The 12,332-nt window shown below is 38.1% G+C and overlaps 1 protein-coding gene across 1 annotated transcript in view; it reads right to left on the reverse strand.

Moving 5' to 3' along the window:
• Nucleotides 1-965: 965 nt before the first annotated feature.
• Nucleotides 966-12,332, reverse strand: part of LOC115518652 (NKG2-F type II integral membrane protein-like) — a 28,016-nt gene continuing 16,649 nt past the window's right edge. The window contains exons 5-6 of the mRNA XM_032593907.1: nt 1,626-1,729; nt 966-1,145 (exon numbers count right to left, since the gene is read on the reverse strand). Of these exons, the coding sequence (XP_032449798.1) occupies nt 1,016-1,145; nt 1,626-1,729 (234 nt within the window). The 3' untranslated portion in view covers nt 966-1,015. The remainder of the gene's footprint in view (nt 1,146-1,625; nt 1,730-12,332) is intronic.

Consider the following 12,332-nt stretch of genomic DNA (forward strand, 5'->3'; position numbering starts at 1 on the left):
CTTTGGCCACTATGGCTTGGTTGCCAGCTGCCTGTTTGCAGGAAGTCCTGTGTATCCAGCCTCCACGAGTGTCTGTGGCCAGTGCCAGTTAAAGTTTCCTCTTCCAGACTCTACCTGCTAACACTCTGGCAGGGGGTTCTTCCTGCCTGCCAGTCTCAGACCGAGATCCTTCCTCGCCAAGTTCAGCCAGGGGACCAAGGAGCTGCTCTGCCCCAGGTCAATCCAGTGAGCATGTCGGCCATGAAGCTGTGTGCACCCACATCGTCCTCGATGACATCTAAATCCCATCTTCAGAGAGCGGACCTGGCTTCCCAGTGATCCCTCCTTTCGGTACTTTCCTTTAAGCCTAAGGTATTCTTATAACTTTGTTTCATCCCCTCATGCTAGGCTTTCCCATATAGTTAATAATTCTTTATATCAAACTTCTCCTGGTTTCTGTCTCCTACCTCAACACTGACTGATAACCTTGCCACTCGGGGTCATTCAACCTTCACATGCAGCCCCTTTAGGGCTAGAACAAATCAATTAATTTGGAAATATGAGTGGGCTTTTTCACCCTACCAAGGGCTTTATCATAATAATGCTTGATATTACCATTTATAATGTATATGTAATTTACTTTAATAAATAACAAAACTTTAAGAAATGGATGATATATTCCTGAGTATATATTTTTTTATGTTAATATAAATAAAGATTTAAAAATAATTCTACAACCCTAAGGGTAAAACCTCAGGTACTCTTTGGACCTTGGGTCCAAATCTTTGGAGATTAATCCTTGGTAACAAGTAAAGCATTCTAATGAGTGATGTTGATGATGGGAGACGGCATGCATATGTGCATACTGGAGGGTTATGGGAAATCTCTGTACCATTCTCTTAATTCAATTTGCCGTGAACCCAAAATTGTTGTAAAAAATAAAATCTTAAAAAAATAACTCTAAGAAAATAATCATATGGCTTGAAGAAATGAGAAATATGTTCTTTATAGATGGTGAAGCAGCATTATATCAGATTTAGGTAGGTTGAAGTGCCTGGTGCTTACAAATATATGTTTTTATTTCTAAGCAGGATTCAATTAAAATTTTTTTGGCCTGAACGTATAAAAATGTACAATTGTGGTCCCACTCTGAAGATACTGACAACCTGAAATATAGAAAATAATATCTAATTAATCTTGGTAATACATAATTTTAAATCTTAATGAACATGCAATCCATTTGGACTAAGAGTTATGTATCTAAATCTGAATATTTTCCATATTATTTTTCTATGGAAACACTTCAACAATGGTGTTTCTAAAGTTGTTCCAATAAGGGGCGCCTGGGTGGCTCAATTGGTTAAGCATCCGACTTCAGCTCAGGTCATGATCTCACACTCTGTGAGTTCGAGCCCCCTGTCGGGCTCTGTGCTGACAGCTTGGAGCCTGGAGCCTGCTTCAGATTCTGTGTCTCCCTCTCTCTGACCCTCCCCTGTTCACGCTCTGTCTTTCTCTGTGTCAAAAATAAATAAACATTAAAAATAAATAAATAAATAAATAAATAAAGTTGTTCCATTAAAGCTGTTTTTTTTTTCCTATGACAAATTCTTTGAGGCATAAAATAAAGGAGTTGTGAAGAAACTTACGGTTTGGAAAGGAAAGTTAAGCCTTTGGGCCACAGCCATGAACTATTATTTCTTGTCTGGGAGACTCTACACCATGAAGAACGAATGAAGAAGTCCAACATATACTATGAGAAAACAAATTTTATTAGAAGTCACATCAAAGCTCTTATACTCATGTGAACTTTGTAGTAACAAGTCAAGCTCATTCTTTGTGACTTTATAGAATCTTTCAAATTGTAATACAGTGCTATGCACTGAACCCATTGTAAAGATATCTTAGTAGGACTAAGTGAAGAAGACACACTGCCATGGATAATAATCTGGGGTACTGACAATTGCCCTGAGGTTAATAATAATAACTTGTGAAATATTTATTATTTTAAAAACTCCTAGAGATTCAAGTAAGAAGTACCTTTGTAATCTTCTTGCCTAGGACTGCTCCCATGCCTTTCCACCTGCCCACCCTAGTGCAGTGATCAAAAAGAATTGTACTATTGGGGCGCCTGGGTGGCTCAGTCAGTTGAGCATCCGGCTTCAGCCCAGGTCATGTTCTCCCGGTCCATGAGTTCGAGCCCCGCGTCGGGCTCTGTGCTGACAGCTCGGAGCCTGGAGCCTGCTTCTTGTTCTGTGTCTCCCTCTCTCTGCCCCTCCCCTGCTCATGCTCTGCCTCTCTCTCGCCCTCTCAAAAATAAATAAGCATTAAAAAATTTTTTAATAAAAAAAAAAGAATTGTACTATTTATGGGGCACCCGGGTGACTCAGTGGGTTGAGTGTCTGACTTCGCCTCAGGTCACGATCTCACGGTTCATGAGCTCAAGCCCCGCGTTGAGCTCTGTGCTGACAGCTCAGAGCCTGGAGCCTGCTTCAGATTCTGTATCTCCCTCTGACCCTTCCCCACTCGAGCTCTCTTAAAAATAAACGTTTAAAAAAAATTTTTTAAAAAGAATTGTACTATTTACAATTTGGGAAGACTGAAAAAATCATGGTGCAGTTGCCTCAAGGGCAGACATGAGTAAGAGTGGGGAAGGGGATGAAATAACCATTGCTTTTTCAGCTCAAAGTGGTGAGTTTGCTTGATAATGAATGAGGGAAACTCACACTTTCCTTTATCTGAGCTCAAGGCCCCCAGTAAGTAAAATGGGAAGATATTGAAGGGAAAATTACAACAGAAGAGATGATATTAGCTCTCTACACACTTTTAGCTGATGGGGAAAGTGCGCCCACATGTAGAGGAGACCCAGATAAAAGCGAAAGCTGAGACTTGAGAATTGACAGTAAAGTTATGAGCACTCCCCTCCCACACACACCCCCCACCCCTCCCCACACACATACACATACACCTGCACATCCATCACATGGCAGAGGGTGGAAGCCTTACTGATTTGCAGTATTTGAACACAACCTTTAAAAAATTAGTGGTTGACATCTAAGCTGCAAAATCACAAGGGCAATCCCTAGGAAAATAGGCTATAAGTAAATAAATAAACAAACAAACAAACAAACAAACAATAAGAATTAGGAAAAACTGATTTTGCAGTAAAAGCTATGCAAGCTCCAAAAATAAGAAATCTAAGAAAAATGAAATACAATGCATGTTTACTAAACTACATTATCAGAAATGTGTACCTAAAAAACTTTTAAAACACGCAAAGAAACCGGAAAATGTCTTCCATACTAAAGTCAATAGAAACTTTTTCTGGGAAAGATGTTAGAATTACTGAAAAAAAAAAAGTATTTTAAAGTAACATTTATGAATATTTGTAAGTTATAAAGGAAACTATGTTCAAATAATTAAATGAAAATATGGCAGCAACATAACAACTAGGAAATATCAGTAGAAAAATGAAACTATGTGAAAAAAACACAGAGAAATTCTGAGTTTATAAATACCTGAAATGAAAAATGCACTCAATTGGCTCTATAGAAAATTGGAAAATGCAAAAGAAAAACTTGATGAAACTGAAGAAGGGGTAACAGAATTTATTCATCCCATAGAATGAGAGAGAAAAAATAACAGAGTTCAGAGATCTTCAATAATCAGAAAACCACCATGGGTCTGAATAAAATCAAAGGAGGATAAAAGAAGCAGAAGAAAAAAAAAAAACAAACAATCATAAAAGCAATATTTTTTTTTAATATATGAAATTTATTGTCAAATTGGTTTCCATACAACACCCAGTGCTCATCCCAAAAGGTGCCCTCCTCGATACCCATCACCCACCCTCCCCTCCCTCCCACCCCCATCAACCCTCAGTTTGTTCTCAGTTTTTAACAGTCTCTTATGTTTTGGCTCTCTCCCACTCTAACCTCTTTTTTTTTTTTCCTTCCTTTCCCCCATGGGTTTCTGTTAAGTTTCTTAGGATCCACATAAGAGTGAAACCATATGGTATCTGTCTTTCTCTGTATGGCTTATTTCACTTAGCATCACACTCTCCAGTTCCATCCACGTTGCTACAAAGGGCCATATTTCATTCTTTCTCATTGCCACGTAGTATTCCACTGTGTATATAAACCACAATTTCTTTATCCATTCATCAGTTGATGAACATTTAGGCTCTTTCCATAATTTGGCTATTGTTGAGAGTGCTGCTATAAACATTGGGGTACAAGTGCCCCTATGCATCAGTACTCCTGTATCCCTTGGGTAAATTCCTAGCAGTGCTATTGCTGGGTCATAGGGTAGGTCTATTTTTAATTTTCTGAGGAACCTCCACACTGCTTTCCAGAGCGGCTGCACCAATTTGCATTCCCACCAACAGTGCAAGAGGGTTCCTGTTTCTCCACATCCTCTAGAGCATCTATAGTTTCCTGATTTGTTCATTTTGGCCACTCTGACTGGCGTGAGGTGATATCTGAGTGTGGTTTTGATTTGTATTTCCCTGATAAGGAGCGACGTTGAACATCTTTTCATGTGCCTATTGGCCATCCGGATGTCTTCTTTAGAGAAGTGTCTTTTCATGTTTTCTGCCCATTTCTTCACTGGGTTATTAGTTTGCTGAGCCACTGGGTTCCACAAATATTTTTAAAATGCTATTTAAAGAAGTTATTCTTTCACTGTGTGTTAAAAGCAATATTAACACACAGTGAAAGAATAACTTCTTAAATAGCATTTTAAAAATATTTGTGGAACCCAGTGGCTCAGCAAACTACTAACAGAATGAGCACAAGAAACCCACATCTCACGACATGATAATGGAATGACCATTAAGTGACCATTAAGTGTCACTTGCGAACACAGACAAAAAAATAAGCCTGAGGGAACAGGGTGGATTATGAGGTGACTTAAGTCAGTATGAAAATCAGGGAATGGGTGGCATATCTCCCACCTCCAGCAGACTTAAACCACATTTTCTACCACAAAATCCACAGATTAGATCCAGATCTGATCTGTGTTCAGATTAGAGGGGGAATGACACCAGCAACAGAAAACAATAGGAAGCCCAGGCCCTTAATCCCCCATGGAAACAATAACTTAAAAATACATCCAGACGCAAACCCATGTGTAGTCAGGCTAATCATTTTTGATAAGGGTGAGAAGACCATGCAGTATGGAAAGGGTAGTATAGTTCACACATGGTGCCAGGAAACTGACTACCCACACACAAAAGAATGAAGGTGGATGCTTAGGTTTATGCCCCATAATAAAGTTCGTTCAGCATGGACTAAACATCATCGGGACACCTGGGTGGCTCAGTCAGTTTAAGCATCTGACCCCAGCTCTGGTCATGATCTCCTGGTTCATGAGTTCGAAGCCACATCGGGCTCCACACTGACAGTGCAAGAGCCTGCTTGGGATTCTCTCTCCCTCTCTGTCTGCCCCTCCCCCAATTTTGTGTGCACTCTCTCTCCCACACACACAAAATAAATAAATAAACTTTTTTAAAAAATTGGGCTAAACACAAGGCACCTGCTTGGCTCAATCAGTTAAGCATCTGACTTCAGCTCAGGTCATGATCTCACAGTTCGTGAATTTGAGCCCCATGTGGGGCTCTGTGCTGACAGCTCAGAGCCTGGCGCCCACTTCAGATTCTGTGTCTCCTTCTCTCTTTGCCCCTCCCCTGCTCACACTCTGTCTCTCTCAAAAATAAATAAACATTAAAGAAATTTTAATAATTTTTTTAAAAATGGACTAAACACACAAACATAAGATGTAAAACTATCAAATTCCTTGGAGAAAACATGGGGGGAAGTACATAAAATTTTATTTGGCAATGACTTCTTGGATAGGACACCAAAAGCACAGACTACAAAGGAAAAGACCATTGTAGACAAATGGGCTACATCAAATTAAAACATTTCTTTGCATCAAAAGACATGATCCACAGAATGAAAGATAGAGTGGAAAAATGCTTGCAAATCATATATCAAAACAAAGATTATATCCAAAGTATATAAGGAATACAATGTCACTGATAAATACAAAAACCCAATAACCCAAATAAGAAATGGGTCGGGGGTGCCTGGGTGGCTTAGTCGGTTGGGCGTCCGACTTCAGCCAGGTCACGATCTTGCGGTCCGTGAGTTTGAGCCCCGCGTCGGTCTCTGGGCTGATGGCTCAGAGCCTAGAGCCTGTTTCCGATTCTGTGTCTCCCTCTCTCTCTGCCCCTCCCCCGTTCATGCTCTGTCTCTCTCTGCCTCAAAAATAAATAAAACGTTAAAAAAAATTTTTTTTAAAGAAATGGGTAAAGGAATTGAATAGACATTAGAAAATATACAAATGGTCAAAAAGCATATGTAAAGGTGTTCAATATCACTGATTGTCAGAAAAATTCAAATCAAAACCATAATGAGATATCACCTCGTACTTACTAGGATGGATACTATTTAGGAAAAAAGGAGGTGGAAAAAGAGGACCCTGGCACATTGTCATTGGGAAAGCAAATTGGTCAGCTATTATGTAAAACAGTCTAAAGCTCCCTCCAAAAATTAAAAATAGAATTGCCCTATGAATCAGCAATCCCACGTGTAGGAAATTTTCTAAAAGAATTGAAAACAATATCTCGAAGAGATACCTGCACTCCCATCTCACTGCAGCATTATTCACAAAAGTCAACCAGTAGAAGCAGCCCAAATGTCCACTGATGGAAGAAAGGAGAAAAAAAAAAAGCACAGTATACACAGAACAGTGTAATATTATTATTCAGCCTTAAAAAGGAAGGAAATCCTATCACATGCTACAACATGGTTGAAATTCCAGGACACCATGCTGAGTGAAATAAGCCAGTCACACACACACACACGAATACGATTCCACTTCTAGGAAGTATCTAAAGCAGTCAAACTGATGGAAACAGCAAGTAGAATGGTGATTGCTAAGGCTTCAGGGGAAAGTAGAGAAGTTCATTCTGTCCATTGAGTATGGAGTTCCAGTTTTGCAAGGTGAAAGTTCTAGAGATCTGTTGGACAACGATGTGAATACAGTTAGCACTCATGAACTGTATGCTTAGAGTTGGGTAAGATGCATGAAACTGTTAAAGTGTAGTGGATAAGACGTGAGACATTGTGTGATTCCAACTATATGATGTCCTGGAAAAAAAAAATAAAACTATGGAAACAGTAAAAAGATCAGTGGTTGCCAGAGCTGAGCAAGAAGGGAAGGATTGATAATAGGTGAAGGACAGAGGATTTTTAGGGCAGTGAGCCTATATTATATAAATATGTAATGGATGATAAAAGTCTTTACACATCTCTCCAATCTCATGAAATGTACATAATCAAGACTAAACCTTAATTTAAACTATGGTCTTTTGGTGATAAAGATGTGTCAATGTACTTTCATCAGTTGTAGCAAGTGTAACCCTAAGGTGGGAGATATTAACAATGGGAGAGTCTATGCATGTGTAGACAGTAGGCGTATATAGGAAACCTGTGTGCCTTCTCTCAGCTTTGATATGACCCTAAAATTTCTCTCAGAAATAAAGTTTATTTTTTATATAAATGGGTAATATGGTAAATTTTCTATTATTTTTTTACCACAATTAAAAACAAAATAAAAAGCAAACAGAAAGAGGGGATCTTGAAAGCAGCAAGGAAAAAACTACTAATTACATTTAATTACAACTAATAATATGATTAATAGAGAAGTTCTCACCAGAAACCATGAAGAATAAAAACAAGGAAGGTCAAAACCAAAGAGCTGAATGTGCTGAAGAAAACAAAAAAACAAGACACAAACCAAAACCCCTCAAAAAAAAAAAAACCCACAACAAAGCAAAACATGACAAAGAAAGCTTGTCACACAAACTTTCCAAATTCAGCAAAACAGTCTTTCAAAACAGAAGGTGCATGACGACCTAACAGAGTTTCTTAGCAGACCTGTTCTCCGTAAATGTTTTTCAAGCTAAAAGTAGATGACAAGGGATGGTGTCCACAAGAAGGAAAAAAGATCAATAGAAATGGTAAATATGTGGGTAAATTTAAAAGTCTCTGTGTGTGTTTGCTTCTCTCAATTTTTTAAGAGGTAAGATTGTTTAAAGCCACAATTATAACACTGTATGGTTGGGTCTATACCATATATGGATACAACCTTGTGCTGGTAATTGAGCACATCAGAGAGGAAAGAAAACCTTATTTTGTTAGCACTTGTTGATTTCTGTGGTGCACAGTCACTGCGAAAGGTTCAAGTCACCAATGTGAAATCATGAGCACGGTGTTGAAAAAGATATGCATAATTAGTGGTCAGAAACAAGTATTAGCTGGCTTCAGCACTGTTTCAGAAGTACATACAGGTTTCCCTCCCTATCTGAAAGTAGAGCGCTTTTATGAAATCATCCGTAAGCTGAAATGGCGTAAATTGAATAAGCTATTATCTTAATGCATATGCAAAATTTTCAAGCATTCCCAGACTGCCACCTTGTCCCTGGACTACTACACCCTGCCTCTGTGCCCAAGCATCCCTGAACCTCATAATCCCAGAATCTTGTCACTGAGGCATTTGCTTCACCAGCCAGAGTCACAGTGACTATCTATCCCCTGAGATGTAATTACAGTATCCCTCGGATATCGGCACATGCCTCCACCGGAGCCATCAGTTCCAGAGTGACAGCAAGTGAAACTGCCCAGGACCCTACACTGTGGAAGTTCCATTTGCACTTTTCCTAGCACTATGGCTCCAATACTGCTTGGAGGGGTTTGAGTGCCAGCATGCCAAGAAGGGTCACCTCAGCCAAACCTTCTCCCATGCACAAGCCCAGAGAGGGTAGAATGTTTTCTTTTTCTTCTTTCTTCTTTTTACGTGCAGTACAGCTAACATACTATAGTGTTTTATTAGTTTCAGGTATGTAATAAAGTGATTAAGCATCTCTATACGTTTCTCATTGCTCATCATAAGTATAGTCTTAAACCCGTTTACTTATTTCACCCATCCCCCATCCACTTCCCTTCTGGTAACCATCAGTTTGTTCTCCATAGTGAGAGTCTGTTTTTGGTTTGTCTCTTTTTTTCCTGGTTCACATGTTTTGTTTCTTAAATTCCACATATATGTGAAATCATACGGTCTTTGTCTTTCTCTGACTGTCTTATTTCACTTTGCATTATACTCTTTAGATCCTTCCAAGTTTTTTCAAATAACAAGATTCATTACTTTTTATGCCTGAGAAACATTCCATTGCAATAAACACATTGCAATGGTGTCTATACCTTTTCAAATTAATGTTTTTATATTCTGTGGATAAATATTCAGTAGTGGAATTATAGATCATAGGAGAGTTCTATTTTTAATTTTTTTAAGGAATGTCAATACTGTTTCCACAGTAGGCTGCATCAGTTTTCATTCACAGTCATGCACAAGCGTTCCTTTTTCTCCACATCCTTGCCAACACTTGCTGTTTCTTGTGTTTTTTTTAATGCCTTCCATAAACTTTTTTTTTCAACATATGAAATTTATTGTCAAATTGGTTTCCATACAACACCCAGTGCTCATCCCAAAAGGTGCCCTCCTCAATACCCATCACCCACCCCCCCCCTCCCACCCCCCGTCAACCCTCAGTTTGTTTAAGAGTCTCTTATGTAGACTGTTAAAAACTGAGAACAAACTGAGGGTTGCTGGGGGGTGGGAGGGAGGGGAGGGTGGGTGATGGGTATTGAGGAGGGCACCTTTTGGGATGAGCACTGGGTGTTATATGGAAACCAATTTGACAATAAATTTCATATATTAAAAAAAAAAAGAGTCTCTTATGCTTTGGCTCTCTCCCACTCTAACCTCTTTTTTTTTTTCCTTCCCCTCCTCCATGGGTTTCTGTACCATATGTTTTCACTCTTGGTTTTTTTTTTATTTTAGCCATTTTGACAGATGTGACATGATATCTCATAGTAGTTATGATTTGCATCTCCTTGATGATCAGTGCTGTCGAGCATCTTTTCATGTATCTGTTGGCCATCTGTGTTTCTTCTTTGGAGAAATGTCTGTTCGTGTCTTCTACCCATACTTTAATTGGAGTATTTGGAGGGTTTTATTGGTTTTTTGCCTTTTTTTTTTTTTTTTGGTGTTGAGTTGTATATGTTCTTCATGTATTTTGGATACTAACCAACCCTTTGTTGGATATGTCATTTGCAAATATCTTCTCCCATATAGTATGCTGTGTTTTAATTTGGTTATTTCCTTTGTTATGCAGAAGCTTTTTTTATTTTGATTTAATCCAAATAGTTTACTTTGCTTCGGAAAGCATATCTACAAAAATGATGCTGTGGACAATATCAGTGAAATTACTGCCTCTGCTCTCTTCTAGGATTTTTATGGTTTCAGCTCTCACATGGTCCTCAATCCATTTTGAGTTTATTTGTCTGTATGGTGCAAGAAAGTGGTCCAATTTCATTGTTTTTTTTTTTAATTTTAATTTTATTTTTTATTTTTTAAAATTTACATCCACATTAGTTAGCGTTGTTTTGCAGGTAGCTGTCCAGTTTTCCCAGCACTATTTGTTTAGGAGACTTTTTCCCATTGCATATTCTTGCCTCTTTTGTCAAAGATGAATTGACCATATACTTCTGGGTTTATTTCTGGGCTCTCTATTCCGTTCCATTGATCTCTGCATCTATTTTTGTGCCAGTATCACACTATTTTGATTATGACAGCTTTGTAGTGCATCTTGAAATTTGGAATTTTGATACCTCCAGTGATGATCTTCTTTTTCAAGATTGCTTTGGTTATTGGGCATCTTTTATGGTTACATACAAATTTTAGGATCCTTGGTTCTGGTTCTGTGAAAAAATGCTGTTGGTATTTTTATATGGATTACATTAAATCTGTAGATTTCTCTGGATAGCATGCACATTTTAACAATATTGGTTCTTCCAATTCATGAGCATAGAATCACTTTCCATTTGTGTTGTCTTTCATTTCCTTCATCAATGATTTACAGTTTCAGAGTACATGTCTTTTACCTTCTTGGTTTAACTTATTCCTAGGTAATTTTTCATGCACTTTCAAATGAGATTGTTTTCTTTTTTTTTAAATTTTTTTCTATGTTTATTTATTATTGAGAGACAGAGTGAGACAGAGCATGAGCATGGGAAGGGCAGAGAGAGGAGACACAGAATTTGAAGGAGGCTTGAGGCTCTGAACTCAGAGCCTGACGCAGGGCTCGAACCCACCCACTGCAAGATCATGACCTGAGCCGAAGTTGGATGCCCAACTGACTGAGATTGTTTTCTTAATTTTTCTTTCTGCTACTTCACTGTTGGTGTATAGAAATGCAACAGATTTCTGTATATTGATTTTTGTGTCCTGCCATTTTACTGAATCCACATATCAGGTCTAACAATTTTTTGGTGGAGTCTCATGGGTTTTCTAAATAGAGGTATGATGTCATCTGCAAATAGTTAAAGTTTTACTTCTTCCTTACCAATTGGATATCTTTTATTTCTTTGTGTTGTCTGATTGCCGTGGCTAGGATTTCCAGTACTATTTTGAATAAGATTGTGAGAGTGGGCAACCTTTTCTCATTCCTGACCTTAGGGGAAAAGCTTTTAGTTTTTCACCATTGAGGATGATGCCCGCTGTGGATTTTCATATATGGCCTTTATTATATTGAGGTATGTTCCCTGTAAACCTACTTTGTTAAGGATTTTTAACAAAAATGGATGTTGTACTTGTCAAATGGTTTTTCTCCAGCTATTAAAGTGATGATATGGGTTTTATTTTTTCTCTTGTTGATGTAATGCATCACACTGATTGATTTACAAATACTGAATATTTGCATTCCAGCAATAAATTCCACTTGATTAGTGTGAATAATTTTTTAGTGTATTGTTGGATCTAGTTTGCTAATATTTTATTGAGGACTTTTGCATCTGGGTTCATCAGAGATAATAGGCTGTAGTTCTGGGTTTTGTTGTTGTTGTTGTTGTTGTTGTTGTTGTTTTTCTAGTGTCTTTATCTGGTTTTGGTGTCAGGGTTATGCTAGCCTCATAGAATGAATCTGGAAGCTCTTCTTCCACTTCTATTTTTTAGAATGGTTAGAGAAGAATAAGCATTAACTCTTCTTTAAGTGCTTGGTAAATTCACCTGTGAAGCCATCTGGTCCTGGAAGTCTTTTGTTACTGTTCAATTTCATTGTTGGTAATCAGTCTGTTCAATTTTCTATTTCTTCATGTTCAGTTTTGGGAGGTTATATGTTTCTAGGAATTCATCCATTATTTTTAGCTTGTCCAGTTTGTTGGCATATAATGTTCTTTTACAATCCTTTGTATTTCTGTGGTGTCAGTTGTTATTTCTCCTCTTTCAGTTGT

This window comes from Lynx canadensis, chromosome B4 (genome assembly GCF_007474595.2).
Source record: "Lynx canadensis isolate LIC74 chromosome B4, mLynCan4.pri.v2, whole genome shotgun sequence".
NCBI classification, from domain to species: domain Eukaryota; kingdom Metazoa; phylum Chordata; class Mammalia; order Carnivora; family Felidae; genus Lynx; species Lynx canadensis.